General features: G+C 34.8%; 1 protein-coding gene and 1 pseudogene across 1 annotated transcript; one reads left to right on the forward strand and one right to left on the reverse strand.

Annotated features, from left to right (window-relative positions):
- Window positions 1-21,210, forward strand: part of LOC132190896 (uncharacterized) — a 26,934-nt pseudogene extending 5,724 nt beyond the window's left edge.
- A 3,474-nt stretch (window positions 21,211-24,684) lies between these two features.
- On the reverse strand, window positions 24,685-26,469 carry LOC148583688 (uncharacterized). The gene is made up of 3 exons (XM_088510760.1): window positions 25,997-26,469; window positions 25,546-25,693; window positions 24,685-25,461 (listed from the first exon to the last, which is right to left on the reverse strand). Exons 1-3 carry the CDS (start codon window positions 26,467-26,469, stop codon window positions 24,685-24,687), a joined length of 1,398 nt encoding a protein of 465 aa, XP_088366886.1.
- Between the last annotated feature and the right edge of the window lie 236 nt (window positions 26,470-26,705).

The raw sequence follows: 26,705 nt of genomic DNA on the forward strand, positions 1-26,705 counted from the left end.
TTCATGTAAATAAACTTCTATCTAAATCAATCTTACTTTAACCTAGTTCCAAATTTGTGTGATCTTTGAAATTGAAAACAAAACAAACATGAATTGAAACAAAATGAAATTAAACAATGGATAAAATACTAAGGAATTGGAATCAACCCTCACAAACTCATAGCAACAACTTTCACGTTCATCAATATTTTTCGACGCTTCAAACGACACATTTTATGTATGTTCTATTTTTGCATTTTATGTATGTTCTATTTTTGCAAAACAAATGAATGAAAACATTCAAAGTATCCGTTCTTTGTACAAATCACAAAGGATATCCAATTTAGTTCAAATCATCCAATGTATCCGTGCTTTGCACAAATCGCAAGGGATATCCAAAGTAAACGAGAAGATCCGATGCATCTGTTGAACAAATGACAATGGATATCCAATATTTAACAATTAAAATAACCATTCAATCAAAAGTGATTAACAATTACTTGAAATAGAAAGAGAACAATGAAAACCTCGATTCTTATCAATGGAAAATATCAATGGACATGAAAATGAACTGTTGTTACTCATTTGTGAGGCTTCATCCTCAACCTTAATTGAAGGATTTAGCCTCTCATGACTACAAACATCATATAATTAATAAATGAATTCATGAAAACTAGAAACTTACGAAGGGAAACGAATTCAAGGCTACAAATGCAAAGAAAACGTCAAAAATACACTGAACAGCGCCCCTTGGGTGGCTTCCTTTTGTTCTACAATTACCCACCTAAATGAATAGGCAAATAACTGGATGTTTTACCTGCAAGTGCATGAGGTCAACATAATAGTATAGTGTGCAAATACGGGGTCATTCCCACGAGGACTGCTGAATCTTGTCTAAAATTGATTCCCAAAGTGAAATAAAACAAGAGATTGGATTTAAATTGATAATGATAAAAAAGGTAGGGCTTTGATATCCACCACTAATTATATTTAGCTAATATATCAATATGCCAATGTTTTGATCATGTTATGAATATCTAATGTTTGTCAACCTAAGGGCATTGGTGTCTACTCCTTAAGCTATTGATTTCCCTAAGCAACGAATTAAGCATGGGTGTCAACTCTAATTCTTTTCTTTCTTAAAGGATTTAGCATGGGTGTCTACTAAGTTGTTCTTTAAGAAAGCATAAAACTGTGAAAATCGACAAACACATGAGGCCTAGGGCATGGGTGTCTACTCCCGGTTCCCCATGTTAATTAACCCAAGAACCCGGTGCGGATATCTTTTGTTACTTATGTTAAACCCAAGACTCAGTCATCCAAATTGATTTAACTAACTAGTTCATACTACATGCACATGTTGATCAGGCACACACATATGAGGAATTCATGAAACTAGGTATTAATCAAGTTAGACATCATAACAAGATCATCACAAAGGCGCCAATATTGAATATTAACAAAACATAATTAGGGCTTCAATCAAGCCCTACTAAATAAATTTGTTACACATAAAGTTGATGTTAAACATCTTCATAAAATAAAAGCAAAAATAGGAAAAGAATAAACCCGAAACTTGAACTTGAAGAGCTCCGATTCTTCTCTTTACAAAAGCATGCCTATTCCAGAGGCTTAAGGGTCTATTTATAGGCTTTAGAAGTCCTTGACAAACTAGTAAACCTAGGAATTTCGTAGTGTTTCAAAACCTATTACAATTGGGAGTTAGAAAACCCTAATATGGAAAGAATGACAATCTGGCCGCAAATTTGATGTGTCTCCTGCACACGGGTGCGATCGATCGCAACCTGTGTGCGCTCGATCGCAGGTGTGCGATTGAGCCTCTTCTGTTGTGCGCTCGATCGCTGGTTGCCTGCTTCGTGCTGTGTCTTCTCTAGTACTCCGCTCGATCGCGGGTAACTTGTGATCGATCGTAGTGTCAGGGGCTCCCATTTTTCCCATCTTCTGTCTTTGAACCCAAATCTTCCAGATTTACTTCATTTTCTTCCAAAAGCCTACAAAAGTATGGAAAACACAAAAAGGAATTAAAATGACCTAATTAACTAAAACCAAAGGATTAAAACATGTAAGTTAAGGGCTGAAAATATGAATATTTTAGCACTTAACACTTCCCCCGGTTTTCCTAGAAAACTATGATATTTATAAGCTAATTTTAGGGTTTTAGCACTTCCAGGTCAGACGAATGCGCTCGATTGCACTCGTGCAAATATCAGTTGTTATGCGGTGTAGCGCATGGATGCTGCTTGCATGGGTGTTTGCGGGAGTGCGCTCGAGCACGCCCTTGATGTGCTCAAGCGCAGATGCGCTTGAGCACCCGCTCGATCCATTACCAGAATTCCACTTTTCCCGCTTCTTTGCAGTTTTCACATTAAGACCGCAATTTTCTCTCAACAACCTGCAAAACACTAAGACACCGAAACTAACAAATACATTATAAAATAATAAAGATAAAGGTTTAGCAAATGCAAATTAAGGGGTCCAAATAAGCAATATTTGGCACTCATCATTAGCCACCTCTATAAGTTGTCAGACTTAGTTGGAGTACCAACTAGATTTACATAGCCTTGATATAGTGATCTTCATCCAAGCCATCCTATTGTATTCCTTGTGATATGACAAACTTTTACAAGTAATGAATGATTTAAAATAGCTCTAGAATCTTTATTCCAACTTAAAACTTCAAGGTCCATATTTCTTTTCTTGGTTTTCTAGTATCCTAGAACCCCTGAAATTCGATTACAAACATGATTAGTACCAAATCCGCACATAAAGAACTCAGTGGGATTCTTACTAATCATGTGTTTGTTAGAACTGGTGTCTAAAACTCCAATTGATGGGATGATGTTTTGATTATATTTGAATAAATATTAGTTATTCTTTTATTATCATTATTGAACAATGGGCATGTACAATTATATTCTTGCATCGTATATATGTGTGATTGTGTATTATCTAATTATATACATGTGAGATCCCTAATATGCATTGTATTTGAGCTATGATATGAGTAAGGGAATTATCACACAAAAGATCATACTCAAACGTTCTTGCAACTTATAAAATTGTTGTTCGTAGTTGTAAATGGAACTGAGAACTCCATCTAGACTATAACATCTCAACCTCAACGATCTATCTTGATTAGAAACAGGTGGGCTTCAGGTTGATATGTTGGTGTAAGAGCAAGGTAGTAGTACCATGCACCAAACGGACCATGTGAGTCATCATTCTTTTATAACACTACCATAAATAATGATGTGTGTGCACGACGACTTACAACAATTACTCTAAATCTTGAGAAGTTCGTGAACTCAGGTGTGAAGTGTATGTTACGTTGAGGTATGAAGGAGTGTGTGAGGTATTTTTATGGTAAAAAATCTCAATACATTGGGTAATCACATGTAGCATTGTGGGAATACCCTCTTTAAGAAGGAATCCAAATCATTTGTCAAGGAACAAAGTGATAAGGAATATTCCCATTAAAATATACATATTTTAGCCCTTGAATTTACATATGTTAGGCTCTTAGTTTTGTTATTATTTGATGCTTTGTTTCCATTTTGTGTTTTCTTATGTTTTTAGGGTTTCTGAAGAAGAGCGAGTGTTTCCGACAAGTTTCAAACTTATAGGACAAATTGGGAAAAAGCTGAAAGCCATAGGATCGATCGTAGCCCAATTTAGGTTCAAGCGCACCTGTGCTCGAGCGCAAGACACCCAGGATCAAGCGCACTAGTGCTTGATCACATATAAAGCCAGGCGCGAGCACATGATGCGCTCGAGTGCCCAACACAATGGATCGATTGTAGGCTTGCAATCGAGTGCACACCTCCTACAATCGAGCTCACTCACACCGCCCAGACGCGCCAAGACTCCTTTTCCACATCTGAGTTGGATTTCACTATCCTAATTGAACTAGAAGTTAGACCTACGAGTCTAATAGGGTTTCTAGGCTTCTAAGGTTTTTCTAAGCCTATAAATAGACTTCTAAACCTCTAGGAAAAAGTGTGGAGAAGCAGACACAAGCTTTGGAAAAGAACTGAAGGCTAGATCAAGATGAGTTTTGTTTTTTCTTCTCTTACCCTTTTATTTTTGTTATGTAGTTAGTAGTTTAATTAGGGCTAGTTTAAAGCCCTCATCATATCTCTATAAGATTACAATATTGGCGCTTCTGCTACAATTATCTTTTGGATGTTTAACTTGATTAATTCCTGTTTGATCGAATTCTTCTTATGCATTTGTGTTGGATTCATGTTATTTTAGTCAATTTGGATGACCGAGTCCTGGGCTTAATAAAGTGACAAAAGAACATCATCACAGGTTCTTGGTTTAATAAACATGGGGAACCAGGAGTAGATACCATGCCCTAGGCTTCATGTGGTTGTCGATTTCCATAGATTTATGCTTTCATTTGGAAAGAAATGAATTAGAGTAGATACCGTGCCTAGTTCGTTGCTTAGGGAAATCAATAGTTTAAGGAGTAGATACCATGCCCTTAGGTTGGCAAACATTGAATATCTAGATACAATTAGAATATTAGCATATTGTTAATCTTCATGTGAGTGTGGTTAGCGGTGGATTTCAAAATCCTAATCCTTTTTAGTTTAGTTAATCTTTTATTTTATTTCTTTATTTTAATTCAATTAGTGAAAAATGTTTTAAAACTCTAGTTAAATAGGAAAATACATTCTAAGCATAATTTACCAATCCTTGTGGGAATGATCTCGTACTTGCCTACTATACTATCGTTTGATCTTGTGCATTTGTGAGTAAAACATACCAAATATTTGCCTATTAATTTAGGTGGGTATTTGCCACAATATACATGGCAATGGCCGAGGCTTCAAAGGAAGCCTTGTGGCTCACAGGGATAGTCAAGGAGCTGGGTATTCAGCAAGGTGGAGTTTTGTTGTATTATGACAGTTAGAGTGCTATTTAGTTGGCAAAGAACCAGGTGTATCATACGAGAACCAAGCACATTGATGTAACATCCCCAGCCCGTTAAGGCTGAGTTTGCCACTTTTCTTCTTTTACAACAAAAGTTCTTGCAAAGATCTATAAGGTCTATCAGAGTACTTGATTTTATAGGATACGAAAAATGTATAAAACATTATTCAAGAGATTTTATTACAAGCGAAATTAGAAAACATTAAACTTTAGTTGCGGAATATCATATCGTTACAATAACTTATATGAAAAGACTTTGAAAATTAATAATTATTCCCACCCCATTCCGGCCTCCTATTCCAGCATCCTTTCTACCTGAAAACAAGAAATAAAACTGAATGAGCCCAAAGGGGGCCCAGCAAGTAAAATCCACAACCATAAATAGTTTTACTCCTTATTCTCAGTTTTGAAAATCGTTTTCGCAAATAAATATAATTCTAACCATAATAATATCTGTATGTACGGTTGCATCTCCCGTAACATATACATACTATTACATCTAGTAATAGATCATCGTTGTAAATCATCTTTATAAATCATCATCATAATGCATCATTATAAATAATCTTTGTAAATCATCATAGCATATCATCGTTGAAAATATAGTATCATTTTCTCATAATAGGCCCATGTACACTATTACCCCTGTGCACGAGGGTTGCGGGTCCTTGTGACCATGGCACTGAACTGTGGCCTCAGCCATGCCCGACTGTCAATTAACTCTTTTTTCTTGGTGCACTCAACGGTCTGTTGATGGAATACCACCTTCTGGCATAGCCTCCTTCAGTGGTTTCGCCTCCATCCGAGTATCGGTACCGAACTCTCATCTTATCTTATCTTGGGGCCAAAAATACTCTCCTCCATACATGTGCCCTCATTTCATAAACATTTATCTCATCTCTTGTACTTTTCTTTGTACTTCTTTTGATGCATCTTAGGGCAACATGTAGGAGGGTTTATCATCATTTTTCTTTCTTATAATCATCATCATTTCTCAACTTTCTTTTCTTAAAATGGAAACTTTTCCAAATATAAACTTGTTGTGCTTAAAAAGCGTTTAAAGAAATAGAAACTTTCTACATAATTCATTTAGAAATCCTTCATGCATGCAACATAACTTCATAATACGTAAATAAAATAATCATTTACAGTTTGATACAAGAATGAATAAATAGCATGACATGAAGTAACTTTAGAAGGGGTAGTGAATTTACTTACCTCTAGACTGAAGCTAAAAGTGGTATGAAGGAATCCAGTTGCTCCAATATGACTAACACCACTAGTATATCTTTTGAAACTAATTTCTAAAGTCCGCTATCTCTTGTGTTCTTTCTTTCTTGTAGCGCTTGGTCTCGCCCTTTCTCTCTCTGTTTTGAGTAAATACTCTTAGAAAGAAGAAAGACCGAGTAAAAAGCGGAAGAAGGAAGAATATATATGCAAGAGATGGGAGAGGAGATGAGTTGTGAAAATTGTGAAGGAGAAGAGTTCTATTTATAGGAGAAAATCAAACACTATTCTACCTTCAATTTACAATTATACCCTCATTTTACTATTTCACCTACCACCTACTATTCCACCTACTACTTACTATTTCACCTACCACCTACTATTCCACCTACCACCTACTATTCCACCTACCACTTACTATTCTACCTACCACTTACTATTTCACCTACCACCTACTATTCCACCTACCACTTACTATTTCACCTACCACTTACTATTCCACCTACCACCTACTATTCTACCTACCAATTTCCAATTACCATTCATACAATATCATAAATTTCTCAAGAATTAACATCATTGCCTAATATGAATATAATCATAGCATCAAATTAATATCTCTAAAATAAGACTTTCAAAATCTGAGGTGCTACATATTTACTATCCTATTATTTCACCAATTACCATTCTCTAATTACCACTCTCATAAATTTCCCAAGAATTAAAATCCTTAGCTACAATGGATATTAAAATAACATCATTATCAAAATAATCTATTTAAATAGCTTTGAAAATTCTGGGACACTACATTGATGTGAGGTTTCACATGATCAGGGAATTGGTTGCTATAAGTGACTTATTACTTGAGAAGCTTCACACTTCCGAGAATGCAGCGGACATGTTGACGAAGCTTGTTATCGCAGACAAGTTCAAGCATTGCTTGGACTTGACAAATGTCTCCAGGTGCTAGAAAGGAGAGGAGAGGAGGCGGCATCCCCAAACTTATCAATTCCAGGTGTAAATCAAATACTTGATTATCTTCAAAGATGTGAATACTCACCAAGGTGGAGAATATTGGAACAAGTGGCTCATGCTCTCTTGGGCAAAGAGAGTAATATTGAAACTATTGGTCAATTGGGTGTAATTAGTTTATATGGGTCTGGCGACAAATAAGTTGTGGGGGGTATTTTGGGGTTTTCAAAAATACTTACAATTAGGAGTTTCCTATAAATATGTTATGTTGTAACCCTAAATTATTCAATAGTAAAATATAGTCGCACTCTCTTGTAGACGTAGGCACATTGCTGAACCACGTAAATTCTATATTATTCATCATTGTTGTGCATGGTAACAACAATCACATTAATGAACAGCCGTGTTTTGCAATCTCTAGTCTCAATATAACATAGCTCCTCCGGGAGATTAATATCTTAAACCAGTCAAGTGTTTCACCGTCAATTAGATTTAACCTGATTGTTGGATTAACTCCACTTAGTGTCATAATTACCAAATCAAAACAATTCTTCTCTATCCTTTTGAAAGTCTGTTCATAATCCATGAGGTAAAGTGACACCCTCCGTAGGGTGCAGGGCCCATGGCGAAGGCGAGGTGTCCTCAATTTCATCGTGTATATCAGATTTATGATGAAGACTGCTAGATTCATATTTGAATCTTCCACTTGATATTTAAAAACATATGGGTTTTTTCAATAGTTGCAATTTCCTTACAACGTAAAACTTGTCACTTTTGATTCAAAAGAAACAACTTTTCCTAATTAAATTAGGAACCTTAACCATATTCATATTTTCTTATGTTTAATAGACCAAATTTCAACTTCTAAAATGTCATTGATAATTTGTCCACTAAGAGCTTGGTAGTCTTTCATACCAACTCCATCAAGAAAATTCACCTTGGATCATAGTCAGACAGGCAACATTTAATCCATGAATCAAATTCATGATTGGTATGTCAAATTGCCTTAATCATGTGCCAAACACAATTAATATTTATGTGGTATTTTCATTCTTAAACCATGGTACCACCCTTTGTATGATTTTTCAATCATCATCACAACAACCCACAAGCAATCAAATGATTTTAATTAAATAAAAAACATTTATTGCTAACCAAAGAATTCATAAGAAACTTTGTATAATTTCATACTCTTTAGGCATAAACTTGAAACTTAATTTCAAGAATAGCTAAACTTTGTGAAATTAATCTTGTAAAAATTTTCTTTTGTGTTCCCAATACGTTGTATCATGTATACAACATATTCCATAATCAAAATTTTATAAATCTTTGATTATCACACAAAACAGATTTTTACAAAACTAAACTGTTGCAGGATTTTTGGAATTCTAAATCTGTCGACGAATGTTCAACGGATTATAACTCTTTCGATATAACTCGAAATGTAAATTTGTTTAGACTATTATGTTAACCACAATTTTTACGTGTGAAGACAAGTGCCCAATTATTTTTAGGACTTGTCTATAGCATTAGATCTAAAATCGTAATTCTCACAGGCCTAGTCTCCAAAAATTCAAAATTTCAGGCTCGTCGAGGAATATTAAAATGGCCATATCTCTTTCAATAAAGAAAAAAGAAACGCGATTCTGTTATGACCAAAACAGCGACCATGATTTTTATTTGCATAAACAAATCTTAAAAAAAAAATTATGACCTACCCATAAACATCAGTTCAAATTCGTAATCCCTACAGGCTTTGCAGAAAAACTACAACTTTGTCCTGAACGCCAAATTCAATTGAAAATAGCAAACGAATTCAAAACGACTTGAAATTTTTTATTTTAGATCCTAACATGTTATAGAACATGTTCCAGGTCTTAAACAAATTTTTCAGTCTTTGGAAGTCCTCGGAAAAATTTCGCATTTAGCAAATAAAAAACTGAAAAACAATTTTCAATATACTACATTCTTCACCACGCTTTCAATAAAGCTCGCTCTCATACCAATTGTTGGGAATAGGATTGCAAATTAGATATTTGCACAGCGGAAGGAATCGAATTCCTATGCCAAGATCCTTTACAAAGAACATGTGAAGAACAATTTCTATTTAAGATTAAATTTCAAGAACGAATAATATTTGGATATCAACGGCCACTCTTGGCTTTGGGAAAAATATTTTTTCTCCTTAAGAACATGTTCTTTCTTGTTCAAGAACACGAAGAACAATTTCTTATTTTTTCAAGAATGCGACATATTTCAAGGATATAGAAAGACCTTTAGATCTTCTCACCAATGACTGATAATAACCAAGAGAGTGTGGATTCTTACTTGGCTCTTCAAATCTTAAACTTTTGTTCTTTGTGAGTTAACACAAAGAACTAAGAGTTTTTGAGAATTAACTATCAAGAGAACTTGAATTAATTGAGTGATTTGAGAGCCTAGCCTCTTCTCTTTTTATAGGCTAAGCAGGGAGACAGAGTTGCATATTTAAGCAATATGGGACAAGGAGCAAAAGAACACTTCAAGGAGCACTAGGAGACATCATGGATGGCTAGGCTTTGCCCTAGCCTCCATGTTGTTGCCTCCAGTGAGTATTCATTGGCCTTATGTGTTCCGATTATGCTCATTGGGCCTCTAAGTTTTATCCCAAGCCCAGTTATACCAAATCTCTCTAGCCCATGTTTTAAAAAAATAAAACACTTAGCCCAATAAATAAGAAAGGGAAAAATAACATAAGCTTGGTGAGGGACCTAAAGGGAAAAAAATTATTGGCTTAAATATGTTTGTAACCATGTCTCGCTGACATTTATTACCCAACAATATTTTAATCGCAATGAATTCCACTAAATAATTGTGACTTCACTCTAATAAATATTTTTGATTTAATCAATTAATCCCTTTGACTTTACTTAATGTTGACTTATGATTCCTCCGTGAAATATTCCGTAGCAGAATTAAGGCTAAGGATACTACCACTTAATTCTCTACCTCTCTATCCTTGAGTCACCGATTTTATGTTATTCTCATATATGTGAAAAACACATGTATATATTTTGTATGCCAACCAAAATGCTTCAGCCGAAGATTCTGAGAATAATATCCATAAAATCTAAAACAATAAGAAATTTCTTATCTCTTTGCTCTTTGACAAAGGATTTCGATTCCTTCTTGAAGTCGGTGTTCCCACAATTTTAGATGTGATTACCCATCGTACTGAGCACTATTGACCGATGATAGGTCTCATGACCCTTAGATACATCTAAGTAATCAACACTTAACATCTGAGTTCACGAACTTCTTAGGATTTATAATCAAAGTCTAAGTAGTCTTTAAGGAGTTTATTCTATTTCCTTAGTATACAGTATCTTTATGAAAAGAGAACTCCTTGGTCCATTAAGTGCCTTAGGATCTCAGCACACTACACATCAATCCCGAAGTCACCGCTTTGATTGATCAAGGTCAATCACCAAGATTTGATGTGTAATAGTCTTACTCAAAATTGAAGGCCCAGTTCCATTTGCCGACTGCAAACTTTATACACTTAAGCATACAATGATTATAAACTAAGACCTTCTGTGATAACCATGTTAATAGCCATATTCAATGTAATCCTAAGACCATTCACATGTATAACAAATATGATGAACTTAGTAATAAGCATGTAAAAGACATTTTATATGCTATATGCTCAAATCATTTTAATCAGTGAATATAACATATATATTCATTACAAACATTTAAATGTCAACACAGATATAAAATCATTGGTATTCAGGACACAATCCCAACAGCCCTCACCAATAGAGTCGTTAAGTTTGTCTAGCTCCAGTCTTTGTTCAAGGAGCTTGGTGTCTTTTTGCCACACAACTACACAATCCTATTCTATGGTTAGATAATATTAGTGTCATGTATTTGTCTTCAAATCTTGTATTTCATGCGCGTACTAAGCACATTGAGAATTGTTGTACTGTTACAAACAATTTTTTATTTGGTGGTCATTAAAATTGCTTCAAATGTTTTCTCCTTTGATATTAATTATTATTATTATTATTTTATGAGTTTTAATGAAGAAGAACAAAACTCTACTTTAATTTGTTTCATGGTTTTGACCGTTGGGTCACTAAACTTATTTTACAAACCGATTATCATTAAAGGTTTTCTTACAAGCCACATATTGATTTATGTTATATATGACCGTTGGTCATTAAATATTTTCATGACAGTTTTGTTTCTTCTAATTCATGACAGTTACAAGATCTTGTATATTCATGCGACAATTTATTAGCATGAATCAATAGCCACCAAAGAGCACTGTAAAATATATTCATATATATTTTTCCTGATTTTGATTATTTAGATATATATACATTATAGCCGCATAGAATAAGGGGCAATGTCTACCTATTGTCTTCTTTTCTTGTATTTTCTCTATTTTTTTTTTTTCATCAAGAAGATCGAAGGGTTGTTCTACTAGTCTTCGTTATTGGAAGTGCGTCCTTAACAAAGTTAAACGCTATAGTCTAATCCTGGGACGTTGCGTGTCAAAGGATCCAGTCGCACCGAGTTATACACTCCGGGAAGCACGAATCAACCTCTAAGGACAACACTCTTGCATGATTCTATAGAATTGTGAGATCTTTCCATACTTTACTTTTCATCTCTTGTGATGTATTTATTTTTATTGTTAATTTTCATAATGGTATTATTTTATATCAATGAGAATTTGTGCACCATCCAAAATTATTTCTAGCAATCTTAAAGGTTGATTATGATGATTGCACAAATATTTTGATTAGAGCATAATAATAGAATTTAAACTTATGAGAAGTCAAATACTATAAGAGTTTGTAATATGCAATTCGCATATGAGAAAGATGAAATCAAATATTGAGTGGAAAGATTTTGTGGTGCAAAAATCTGATAATTGATTCATTTATCAAAAGAAGAGTTTAATTTCATGTGTAGGTATTGAAAGTGAAAACATCTTGATTGAAAGAGTTTTCATTTATTTGAACTCAAATTTGTTGATTGTCAAATAAATTTTATTTTTTATTTATTTATTTTTTATTGTTGGGTTATGAATCTTGAAACAAAAAGAGTTAAGCTTTTTATGGATTTTAGAACTTAGCAATTTCTAAGATTCTTGTAGGAAAGCAAATGATAGGAAAAAGAGATGTGGTGTGTGTATTGAGTCGATCGGTTCTCACGACACCTAGTCAGTGTGTAGTGGGGACAATCTATTTTGGAGGGTCTTGAGTAAAATCGTTGGCTCCGCTATGAGTTCTTAAATTATGATTCATAGGTCTTGATTTTTTTTTTTTTTCAAGACATGATATACGATTTCATTTATTAAAAGAAAAAAAAAAATCAAGTGATGAAGGTACTACTTGATTGAATTGAAATTTATATTACATGAATATTGTAATTTGATAAGTGATGAACCTCTGTTGGTTACTCTATTTCAAAATTGAAATAGCATCTAGCATTTTTATTAGCAATGGCATGCTAGATTAGCATAAATACTTTAAAAGTATTTGGTAATTCTTCATATATATCATTCAGCTTTCAAATTTCTCTGACATGATGGTTCAGAATAAAATATATGTGATTATTGATGTTCTTATTGAGGTTCATTTGGTATTTGAGAAATTTATCATGTCATAAGAATGATACCAATGACATATTTATGACAGTGAGTCAATAATAGTTGAACTTAATACTTTGCATATTTATTGAGATTTTAGTTGATAAGATTTTCTTTTAATAAATTGATAGAGCTTGTAATATGCAACTTCTATTTGCAAGAATCATGTTTAAAAATCACAAGTGGTGATTACTATTTTTTTAAACAACTTTAGAAAACTGTCAATTGATAGAAAAGAAATAAGAGAAAATGACATATCACTCTTAGAGAAAAATGAGCTCATAGAAGTCATTTCTTAAAGCATTTGTGTGCTATTATTGAAAATTTATTTTCTTTGAACTATTTGATTTATTCCATTAATATTTAGCATGATAGATTTATATATGTAAATCTTGGCTACATCAAGAGAATGAAGAGAAATTAGAATACTGAAATAAATTATGAATGCTATGATTGTCAATTTTAAGGCTATCTACCAAAGTGTGGGGGGAAGCAATTATTTATTTATTTTTGTTGTCACATTCATAAGCATTGTTTAGAATACCTCGAAGTGTGGGAATATTAGGCAAATGTTATATTACCCGAGCCTAAAAGGAGGAAACTTGGTTTTAAAACTTATGATTGCATTTTATTGGTTTTGCATGTAATAGTTCATGCTATAGATACCTTATTATCAAGGGTGATGTTTTAGATTACAATACTATTATTGAATCTAAAAATGTTATTTTCCTTAAGCATGTGTTTCCTTTGAAAAATAAGGAAAAATTATTTCATGAATTTTCTGTTGCTTCTAATAAATTGTTGATGGTGTGTAAGAATTGAGAAGAAGCAAGCGAGCTAGAACGGAAGGAATCTCGGTAATGATTTTATTGCTTATATTATTGATGATGGTCTAATATGTTATGGTGAAGCAATTAAATCTATTTGATGCATTTTTTGGTTAGAAGCTATAAATAATGATTTGGAATAAATTATGTCTAACCATTATTGGGAACTTGTTGAGTTACCTCCTAAGACCAAATCAATTGGTTATAAATAGGTGTTTAAGAAGAAGCTTAAACCAGATGATACAATAGATAAGTACATGGTAGACTTGGTAGCTAAAAGCTACAAGTAAATGCAAAATGTTGATTATTTGATACTTTTTTTTGGTTACTAAAATTGCATCTATTATAATGCTATTTGCCATTGCTTATATTTATAAACTTGTTGTATATCAAACAGATGTCAAAGTTATTTTTCTAAATGATGAAGAGATTTATATGGAGCAGCCCGATGGACTAGTAATCCCCGGTCAAGAACATAAAGTGTGCAAACTAGTGAAATCTTTGTATGGATTAAAGCAAGCTCATAAACAATGGCATTTGACAAGGTGATATTGTCTAATTTATATTTGATTAATGGTGCAAGTAAATGCATAGCAAGTTTTACAATAATGAATGTGTCATTATTTGTTTATATATATATTGGCAACTAGCTTATTTTATTTTTGTTTAGCTAGCATTGATGTTATGCATGATACTAAAATATTTCTTGCATCTAATTTTGATATGTAAGACATAGGTAAAGTTAATGTCATGTTGGACATTAAAGTTATTAGAAATAATGATTGCATTATTTTATCTCATACATATTATGTTGAAAATAGCTTAAAAGATTTGAGCACTTTTACTATCCAGCTATGTCTACACCATATGATTCAAAAATACACTTGGTTAAGAATCATGGTGATAGTGTTTTTGCAAGAAAAATATGCATAAATCATTGGAAGCTTGATGTTTTGACAAACTATATATGCCTTGGTATTGCATATATTGTTAGTAAATTGAGCAGATATACTCATAATCATGGTATTGAGTCATTGTGATGCTATTTCTAAATTGTTGAGATTCTTAAAGGGCAAAATTAATTTTGGTTTGTCATTTTGTGATTATCCTGCTATATTAAAAGGATATTGTGATACTAATTGCATTTTGATTCAGAGGAGCAAAGCCTACTAATGGCTATTATGTGTTTACTCTGGCTGGAGGAGCTATCGCTTGAATGTCCTCAAAGCAAACCTGCATAGCAAGGTTTACTATGGAGTTAGTGTTAGTTGCTTTGGAGAAGGCAGGAACTGAAGATAAATGGCCGATGAGCCTATTGATAAATTAATTTGCTTTTATATGCTAATTCAATTCCACCTGTGCTTTCATTGTGATTGACAGGCTGCCATAGCTTGAGCAAAGAGCAAAGAATTTATAATGAGAAAGTGCACGGTATTGTGAGGCAGCTTATTGAGACCGGTATATGTCCATGGCCTTTGTGACGTCATAAAAGAATTCTGCAGATTCTTTAACCATGCCACTAGCAAGAAGGCTAGTGAGAGGAGCATCGAGGGGGATATGATTGATACCCAAATTATGACACTATAATTGATACCCAACCTCTGTGATTGGAGATCCCATGAATGAGGTTTAATGGGAAACGAAGTCACATGTGATCACTGTATGGTACTGCCAATTTATGTTTATTAACTATCTTGTTGAGAAGATTAGTTATGAGTCCATCCCTATGGTGTATGACAGTGCAAGATGCAGAGTGATTAAGGATGAACTTAAAGCTCTTAATGGATCCATAGTCCCTACTTGTTGGGATGGGGTGTTCCCTGCACACACTCTTGATTGATACCACCTATATGAGTGTGGAGGTGTTATCTCCTATGAGACTTGGGTAGGTCTCTAGAGTGCTCATGAAAGCCATTTTATGGTGTAACAACAAAAGATGCAGAGTGAGTAAGGATGAGTTTAAAAACTCTTAATGGATCCATAGTCCCTACTTGTTGGGATTGGATGTTCTCTGCACACATTCTTAATGGACGCCTATGTGAGTATGGGGGTGGTGCAACTTCCTATGAGACTTTGGCAAGTCTCTAGAGCACTTATGAAACCCAGAGGCACATGGCCTGTATAAGGTGCCAACCCGCTATAAAACAACCCAATTTTCTTGATTTAATTTTATTTGATTTTTTTTTTTGGAGAAAGTTATGTGGGTGATATGTTTGGTCAACTTGTGAATTTGGTTAAAAGAATTTAACTCTACCACTATTCATTAAGTTCCTACTTATTTATCCTAGATGCGGTTAAAACTTTCGGGTACCACATCGATGCATGCTTTTAATCTCCATTTTTTTAGTGTTTGTAACATGTGGGGGATTGTTGTACTATTACAAACAATTTTTTATTTGGTGGCCATTAAAATTGCTTCAAACGTTTTCCCCTTTGATATTAATTTTTTTTTTCTTTTTATTTTTTTATTTTTTTATTTTATGAGTTTTAATGAAGAAGAACAAAACTCTACTTTAATTTGTTTCATGGTTTTGACCGTTGGGTCATTAAACTTATTTTACAAACCGATTATCATTAAAGGTTTTCTTACAAGCCACATATTGATTTATGTTATATATGACCGTTGGTCATTAAATATTTTCATGACAGTTTTGTTTCTTCTAATTCATGATAGTTACAAGATCTTGTATATTCATGCGACAATTTAATAACATGAATCAATAGCCACCAAAGAGCACTGTAAAAATATATTCATATATATTTTCCCTGATTTTGATTATTTAGATATATATACATTATAGCAGCATAGAATAAGGGGCAATGTCTACCTATTGTCTTCTATACTTTGCATTTTCTCTATTTTATTTTTATTTTTTTTTTCATCAAGAAGATCAAAGGGTTGTTCTCCTAGTCTTCTTTATTGGAAGTGCGTCCTTAACGAAGTTAGACGCTATAGTCTAATCCTGAGACATTGCGTGTCAAAGGATCCGATCATACCGAGTTATACACTCCGAGAGGCACGAATCAACCTTTAAGGACAACGCTCTTGCGTGATTATATAGCATTGTGAGATCTTTTTATACTTTACTTTTCATCTCTTGTAATGTATTTATTTTTATTGTTAATTTTCATAATGGTATTATTTTATATCAATGAGAATTTGTGGACCATCCAAAATTATTTCTAACAAGAATGATTTTGACTTTGCCCAAGATAAAGTTACATCTCAAAGCTTGGATATTTGATATCTCTCAACCAAGGACCAAGTTCCTAATATTTTTACAAAACTATTGGTTTCTTATCATTTCTATCGTCTTCACTCCAAACTTAACGTTCATTCTTTACTGTTACGTTTGAGGGAGCCTGTTAAGGAGATGAATATGGATCATCCGTTGTCACAACAAGCCAAGACTGCAGAAATGAAAGATACAGAAGTTGTCGTTAGTTTCAAACCATGTTTTCAATTTGTAACACTTTCTGTTTTGTGTAAGATTGATAAAGTTGTATATAAACCACATCAATCGACTTTAACAACAACAAATATCTTTTCAACGAGTAAAGACATTTGATACATAGAACACTTTTACCAGAATCCAGCAATATTCTGGAAAATATATATATATATATATATATATATATATATATATATATATATATATCAAAAAAACATTAGAGGAATGGAATATTTAACCGTCCAAAGTGGAGCCTTGTTGAGAAATCATTTCTCAATTCCAAATAATGAAGTTCTCCATGAAGAATACAACGATTTCCTATGATTCCAATTCAATTTTCCCACTCAGTTTCATGGTCCATACTCCTTTGGGAAAGTGGGAACCCCTAGTTGCCACTCTATCAATTTTTATTCCAACATGAGGACGAATGAACCGGGTCCATATGTTTGCCACCTAATCTCCTTCCATGTAAGTAATTTCTAAATTTTATTTATTTTTTCCACCATATGGAGAACAAAAGTGTACCTTGTACCATACATTGTCACCATGAAAATTATATTTTAATCATTATAATTGCTTGGGTGGAAAGGATTTCTTTGGTGGAAAGGATGGAAACGTTGCTGACTTATGATTGTCAAGTCATTTTGATACTACGACAATCTTGCCATAATTAAGATTTCATTTATGATTTTTAGAAGTGCATTCACTTTACTATTAAAATATTATTTTTTTATAAAATACAAGTTCTTCATCTACCATCACATTTTAGGCATAAAATCCTAACACATTCTCCAATTAAAAGGAAATAGAAGAAAGACAAGAGAGGAGAGAAAAATATTTTATGTTAAAATAATAGTTATGGAAGCTAAAGTGCTACGTAATGCATTTGGTAGCACCTGATAGCACTAAAGTGTTAGAAGAAAAAAAAAAAAATTAAAATTGCTAATAAGGTACATTACAATGTCACTTTTCTCAAAAAATTATTTGCCTCCATCATAATTGGTATAAAAACCTTTACAACAAATATTTTTCTAGGATACAATAGAGCCTAGATATATTTTGTAGTTTAGTTGTGGTAAGCACTAACGAAACTAAATCCGAACACCCTTAGATTTTCTATTATAGCAAGAAATAGAGACTCAAATTTTAACTACATAAGGTGTTTGAGAGAAAATAGAAGAAGAGATAATTTTTTCTATTTCTGAAAACTGAACTATAGAAGACTATTTAATCTGTTAAAATAGCAGTTTATTACTGTTGAATTAGCAGTTTATGACTATTGGCAGATTGTTGTTGTTAGAATAGCAGCTAGCAGGAGTGGAACTATAGTATTTAGTTTGGGGGGCAAAATTAAAAAAAAAAAAAAAATAGTTCTTGTGGAGGCAAAAGTTAATTTTTAAAGATATATTTAAAAAAATAAAAAATAAAAAAAATTTGGGGGCCACCCTATGGCTTGGGGGGGCTAGGCCCCCCATGCCAAGCTAAGCTGCCAAGGGGTGATTCTGCCCCTGGCAGTTAGTGACAGTTGGAGTAACAGTTAATTGTAAACAGATATAAATAATTGCTATTTTTAACCCAATAAATAGTCTACTACAATTTAGTTTTCAAACACAAAAAAATCTCTCTTTTTCTATTTTCTATCAAACACCTTCTGAAATCAAGCTTTATATTGAACAAGCTCCATAAACACGTCAAAAGTGACTGAGTAACCTTGCATCCGGATTAGAAACTATAGACAATGGCAAGCCATGATTCGTGAACTCGGTAGACCTTCCAAAAATACAATTGAGCCATATTTAATCGGATGTAAGCTTACAAAAATGAAATGAACCATCTTAAGAAATTGATCAACCACAACAAAGATGGAATAATTATCTCGTTGAGTCTGTGGTAATCCCAACACAAAGTCCATGCTTACGTTGATCTACAGTCCCTCCGAAATAAGAAGTGGCATGTACAACGTTCCATTAGTAGCAGTTTCCTTCGAAACTTGGCAAACCCGACAATCACGCACGAATTTCTCTACCTCCTTCCTCATGTGTGGCCATTAAAATTGATTTGACATTAATTTGAACGTCTTGTCATGCCCCATGTGACCATTTTGCAACTCTTGAATAAGGCACCGGATTCCCTCTTTGGTTTTAATGAACTGAGGGGTATTATATTTTAACCCTATCATTAAAAAAAGGGAGAAGAAAAAAGAGATAGCCATCATTTTTCCTATTCCGAACTATCTGGAGTAGCATGTTTATTAATTGGTTTTGGGGGAATGGGAATATAATGCCGTAGTTTACATGAAAAAGGAAATCCTAGTTGAGCAATTGGGAAGTTAATTAGAGGATTTGGCACTGACCCACTTGCCCTAAGTGCCTTGGTTTAAAGTTTTCATGTCCTGTTTGCAATCGGTGGATAGCTTCTTTTGCATGGAGAAATCAAGACCCTTATAATTGCTTGTCTCTTCATGCCTTCGTTGATTCCCACAACAATCAATCAAAGACTGACAAAGCTGTTAGTGTGGCAGACAAAATTAAGGTTTCCCCACAACAAGCAATTAGTGACATTAAATTAAATTAATTAGTGGAGAGTCCAAAGCATTAGTAGCTTGAATGTGAGCCAGTGCTGATGCCCACTCGTTTATCACTTTCTCAATTTGTTAACTAGTAGTGGGGTCATTTGTTGTTTTATTTAACGTACGTTTGATGATTAAGACTAGGATTTTGTAGTGTTCTGTTCAAGCTAAATCGAAATTGTCAACAAAACAATTTATTCCCCCTTGATTCCATTAAGAGGAAAGAGTCCAAATTTATTATATTTGAATAGTTTTCTAATGTGTAGATGCTTCTCGTGGAAGAGCAGAAAGAAAGAAAGATCCTTATTTTCTTCTCTCAATTTATTCGACAATGCTTTCGAGTATGTTTCTTGTTGACATTTTATGGCTTCGATAATGACATGATGAGTTACTATTTTGTTTGTACCGTTGGCTTTACCTTCGCAGCATTTGAAGCTCAATTTTTAATGTCTATATAGGGTGTGGTCGGTTTTGTAATCTTATACTATCTTTAGTTTTAAGTATGTATCATTCACCATAGAGTAGTGATTCAATGAATCCAGAAAATTTTCGAAGTGACTAGATATATTCATACTAGAACATGGGTTCAAATTTCGTAATAGAAATCTTTATGTTTGATTAATGTAAATCATCTTTGGTTCACGTTGATGCACTGATGAGTTGGGTCAGGCTATCACTCAGATGGACTTGAAGAAGCCAATTTTTTGTGGCTCTCAGCATGTAGGAGCAACTCTAGTCACGCCCCACTAAAATAATTAGAGTTGATCTCTCCCGCCGCCTGCCCTTTTAATAAGAACCAAAAAAGCATATATCATTCTAGCATAATAGAATATATGAAAAAACTATGCGAGGTGATAACATCTCCTCAAACAACTAATTGATTATTTTCAAATACAATGAACATTGAACAGGTGACTGAACTTTAGGCATTAGCTCATCCAGTTCTAGGAATTCTAAGGCTGCAGTAGTTTCATGAGCTTTAGATATTTATTCAAATATATAATTAATTTATATGTTTTTTTTTAAAAAAAAAAATTATATGAGTGGTGTAATGCAAGTGATATTTAAAATCCTTAAGATTTTTAGATAAAGTAGTTTCAAATACTAACATAAGCAACATGTTAGGTTTTAGGTTGGCCGTATTCAATGATATTTCTTGTATGTTTATGTGTTTAAAACTTTGTTGAGTCTTGGGGAGTTGATTCTAAGGATTTTAGGGCTTCTTGAAGTGTTTCCTGTTTTCTCGTGAGAAGTACCGTCAGAACGAGACATATAGTGGGAGTAAAAATGGTCTCCCTGTTTTCTCATCAGGAACGGTGTCAGAACGAGGATGTGACGGGAGCAGAAGTTAGACTCTCTGGTTTCTTGTCAGGAATTGTTTCAAGACGAGGATGTGACAGGAGCAAAAGTCGGACTCCATGGTCCTTCGTCAAGAACCCCGTTAGAACGGGACAAGTAACGGGAGTAAAGTTGAACTCCCTGGTTTCTCGTCAGGAAACTCGTCAGAACGGGACAAGTGACGAGAGAAAAATTGAAGTCTCTGTTTTATCGTCAGGAACCCCTTCAGCACAAGACATGTAACGAGACGAAAGTTGGACTCCCTGGTTTCTCGTCAGCTAGTGCGCTAAGATGGGGCATGTGATGAAGATATGACATTTGTTCTTCCCGTCATAACGGAACTGCTTTCTCATTAAGACGTGGAATTCTCAGATCTACGAGTTTGTTCTTTCCGTCATAATGAGAAAGAGTCCCGTTTGGACATGACAAAGAAAGTGGGTCTCCTATATATAGTCTTCCTATCACTATTCACTCTTTAGACTTTTGATATTATTTTCTCTATGCACTCTACGAGTGTTGTGACTTCAGAGTGGTTGTTATTGGCGTGTTGCCTTGCTCTTTCAACTACACAAAGATTGCTACTATAGATGCTTGAAGAAAGAAGTCTACTGAAGGGTCGGTCAGGAGATGCACTACTTGAAGATGGTCACGATGGAGACAAGTTAGGAAACTTGTTGTTCTTACTAAGTGCAGAGGTCCTCAAGGTTGTGAGTATTGATGTGCAAATTATCTACCTAATTTAATAGGTAAATAATTGTACGTTTTACCTACAAGTGCACAAGGTCAACATGGTAGTATCGGGTGCAAGTACAGGATCATTCCCACGAGGATTGCTGAATTTTCGTTTAAAAGTAAATTCTTTAAGCAAAAGTAAAATAAAGATTGATTGTTGAAGTGATGATAATAAAAGGTAGGGCTTTGATATCCACCACTAATTATATTAAGCTAATATATCAATATGCCAATGCTTTGATCAAGTTATGCATATTTAATGTTTGTCAACCTAAGGGCATGGTGTATACTCCTTAAGCTATAGATTTCCCAAAGCAACAAGTTAGGCATGGTGTATACTCTAACTCTTTTCTTCCCTAAAGGATTTAGCATGGTATATACTAAGTTGTTCTTTAGAAAAGCATATGTTCTATGGAAATGGACAAACATACGAGGCCTAGGGCATGGTATATACTCCCGGTTCCCAATGTTGATTAACCCAAGAATCCGGCGTGGATATCTCTTGTTACTTATGTTAAACCCAGGACTCGGTCATCCAAATTGATTTAACTAACTAATCCATACCACATGCATATATTGATCAGGCACACACATATGAGGAATTCATGCAAGCAGGTATTAATCAAGTTAAATAGCACAACAAGATCATCACAATGGCGCCAATATTATTAACAAAACATAACTAGGGCTTCAACCCAGCCCTACTAAATAATTTAGCTACACATAGAGTTGATGTTAAACATCTTCGTAAAAGAAAAGAATAGAAAAGAATAAACCCGAGACTTGAACTTGAGAGCTCCTATTCTTCATCCTTCCCTCCAGCCTGTCTATTCTAAAGGCTTGGAGTCTATTTATAGGCTTCAAAAGTCCTTGGAAAAGTAGTAAACCCTAGGAATTTCGTAGGGTTTCAATCCTATTTCAATTGGGAGTTGGAAAACCCTAATATGGAAATAGGGACATCTTAGCCGCCACCTTGGGTTGTCTCCTGCGCACGGGTGCGATCGATCGCAACCCGTGTGCGCTCGATCGCAGGTCTGCGATCGATCCTTCTTCTGGCATGCGCTCAATCTCTCCTGGCCTGCTTTGTGCTATGTCCTCTCGGGTACTGCACTCGATCGCAGTGTCAGGGAGTTCCGATTTTTCCCATCTTCTCTCTTTGAGCCCAAATCACCCAGGTTTACTTCATTTTCTTCCAAAAGCCTATAAAAACATGAAAAACACAAAAAGGAATTAAAATGGCCTAATTAAGTAAAACCAAAGGAATAAAACATGCAAGTTAAGGGCTGAAAATATGAATTTTTAAGCACTTATCACACCCCCAAACTTACATATTGCTAGTCCCTTAGCAATACAAAACTAAAACCAAGAATGGAAAAACAGAAAACAAGAGATAAATCCATCTTTCGTGGGATGTACGATTGCATTTAGCATATGCAACAAGCCTTTTAAACCACTAGGAATTCCCTAGTGGACGAGTGCAGTCTCGTGAGGGTTTTCCAGAAATGTTACCCACAAACATTATGCAAGAGTTCATGTTATTTCCAAAAGTTAAAGTATCACTTCAAGATTATGATTTTCATTCATCAGCAAGTTTTTTTAAAAAAAAATTGAACCCCATCTTCACAATGACTTGGAATCTCAAAGTGCAATTACTTACAAAGGACATGCTAAAACATCACAAGTTCGAAAATTGTGTACAGTGAACTAGTACAAAATTATGAGGCTTCCAAATCTTTCCAATATGCAATGTCTCCTTATCTCAGAATTCATTGAAGTTCCTATTAGAATGACACACTGGCATTTTTCTTTTTCTTTCTTTTGTCTTTGGTTAGGTTGTGCAGTGTTGGTTCCCTTAAGCTTTCTAATTGACCCATGTAGCGAGTGTTAGGTCAATGACTCCTAAACCAGATGGTTTTAGGGCATTAGGTGTAGAGACACCCCTAAGGACCTAATAACTCGAGTCAAAAAGGATACAAAACTAGCTAACCATGACATTGATGAAATCCAAATTTTTCACCTTTTGACGTGAACATTCAATGCTTTGAGGCAAGAGGTCCAGTTACTCAATGAAAAGCCATCAATGATCATTTATTTTACACTCTTTTTTTTTTTTTTTTCAAATATGCCTTAGTGTCATCTAATAAGTCATCCAATTTCATTCAAGATGCAGAAACACACATTTCAGAACTCATGTCATACCTCACAAATTATGTGCTAATGTGCTTAAGTGCTCAGATCAAACATGTGATTTTTCAACTGTCCTCAACAAGTAACCAAACTAACAAATTCACTCATCAAATCATGTGTTCAAAATTTTAAGCTCACTGATGAATTCAAGCCACAATTCTTTTAGATCAACTTAATATTTTTAGAGCAAACATGGCATGCGTAAACTATATTTTTTTATTTTTTTTATTTTTTTAACAAACAGCACACAGAACAAACAATTAACATGAAATTGGGACAAAGTGTGTGTGAATATGTGTGCCCATACCCCCAAACTTGAATGACACATTGTCCCCAATGTGTCTAAGTAAAGGAAAGAATGTACCCAGGAGATGGTCGACATAGGCTTGGAAAGCATGGCTTATAGCATACCCCCAAACTTGAATTGAAGCACTCTTGTCCCTGCAAAATACAAGTAAAATGGAACAAAACAAACACGAAATAAAAATTGAACAAAACAAAATAAACAATAACTATGGAATGCTGCCAGGTGCGCTCGATCGCACATACTGTGCGTTCGATCGCACTAACAGAGTGTGGTAGGCTCACATATGGAGACCTGCGCTCGATCGCATGTGTGGTGCGATCGTTCGCAGTAACAGAATGGAAGAGAAACAACATAACACAAAAAAAATACTAACACAACAAAATAGAAATCAAACAAAATAAAATAAAGCAAACTTAAAATAAAAGGATATGCTATGGGGTGCCTCCCATGAGTGCTAAGTTTTACGTCTTCAGCCAGACGATGGTCCCCTCTCAGTGTTGCCCAGAAGTAGATGCTCCATTGTGGACGGATTGGAGTGTCAAATCTTCATCTCTTGGTACTAACTTGACTTCAAGGTATGGCTTAACTCTGTGTCCATTGACTTTATATGACTGGTCGGTCTGAGGGTCGTGAACTTTCAAGGCTCCATGAGGGAATACTTGTGTAACAATGCAGGGCCCAGACCACCTTGACTTAAGCTTTCCAGGGAAGAGTTTCAATCTTGAATTATAGATTAAAACCTTATGTCCTACTTGAAACTCCTTCCTGACTAGTTGTTTGTCATGATATGCTTTGGTTCTGTCCTTGTAAAGCTTGGCATTCTCATATGCATCACGCCTTAGTTCCTCCAGTTCATTGAGTTGGAGCTTCCTCTTGTCACCAGCTTGCTTCATACTGAAGTTAAACTTCTTGATGGCCCAATACGCTTTGTGTTCCAATTCCACTGGTAGATGACATGCTTTCCCAATAACTAAACGATATGGAGACATACCGATAGGTGTCTTGTAAGTAGTCCTATAAGCCCATAGTGCATCATTTAAGCGTAGTGACCAATCCTTCCTGTTGGGGTTCACTGTCCTTTCAAGGATGCCTTTGATTTCTCTGTTGCTGATCTCCACTTGGCCACTGGTTTGGAGATGATATGGAGTGCCAACCTTATGAGTGATGCCATACTTCTTCATCAAAGAGGCGAAGGCAAAATTATTGAAATGTCTCCCTCCGTGACTAATTATTGTTCTTGGTGTCCCAAATCTAGTGAAGATGTTGTCCTGCAAAAACTTCACCACCACTTTGTGATCATTAGTTTTTGAGGGGACAGCCTCGACCCATTTGGACACATAATCCACACCCACAAGGATATACAAATAACCGTATGAATTCAAAAATGGACCCATGAAATCAATACCCCAGACGTCGAAGAGCTCCACCTCCTGAATATTTTGCATTGGCATCTGATTTCTAGATGAGATGTTGCCTGTCCTTTGGCATTTATCACAGGAGCTACAAAACAAAAAGGCATCCTTAAATACAGTAGGCCAATAGAAACCAGATTGTAGTACCTTAAGTGCTGTTCTCTTGGGTCCAAAGTGTCCTCCACACGCAAACTGATGACAATGCTGCAGAATGCTCCAATGCTCTTCTTGTGAGACACACCTTCGAATGATTTGATCAGGGCAAAATTTGAACAGATAGGGGTCATCCCAATGGTATTGTCTAGATATAGACTTCAACCTTTTCCTTTTGTGACTAGCCATTCTTGGTGGAAAAACCTTGGTAGTTATATAATTCACAATATCTGCATACCATGGAACTTGGACCTCTACTGCAAATAACTGCTCATCTGGAAACTTTTCACTTAATGGAAGCTCATCTTCTTCTTCCTCATGAAGTAGTCTTGATAGATGATCTGCAACCACATTTTCACTGCCCTTCTTATCTTTGATCTCGAGATCAAACTCTTGCAGTAATAATACCCATCTGATCAATCTTGGCTTTGCATCCTTCTTGGCAAACAAATATCTCAAAGTAGCATGATCAGTGAATACAATGAAATTAGAGTCAATTAGGTATGATCTAAACTTTTCTAAAGCAAATATAACAGCTAATAATTCTTTCTCAGTGGTAGAATAATTTAGCTGTGCATCATTCAAAGTCCTAGAAGCATAATATATTGCATGAGGTACCTTATTGATTCTTTGACCCAAGACAGCTCCCAAGACAAAATCACTGGCATCACACATTAGCTCAAAGGGAAGACTCCAATTAGGTGCTTGCATTATTGGTGCAGAAGTGAGCAGCTTTTTTAGTGTGTGAAGGTAGTCATGCATTCTTTGGTCCATTCAAACTTGGCCTCCTTCCCTAGCAATGCACAGAGAGGTCTAGAGATCTTAGAGAAATCCTTGATAAACCTTCTATAGAAACCGGCATGTCCAAGAAAACTCCTCACCCCCTTTACTGTCAGAGGTGGGGGAAGTTTGGAGATGACATCTATTTTGGCCTTATCCACTTCAAT

This window comes from Corylus avellana, chromosome 9 (genome assembly GCF_965113065.1).
Source record: "Corylus avellana chromosome 9, dhCorAvel1.hap1.2, whole genome shotgun sequence".
NCBI lineage: Eukaryota > Viridiplantae > Streptophyta > Magnoliopsida > Fagales > Betulaceae > Corylus > Corylus avellana.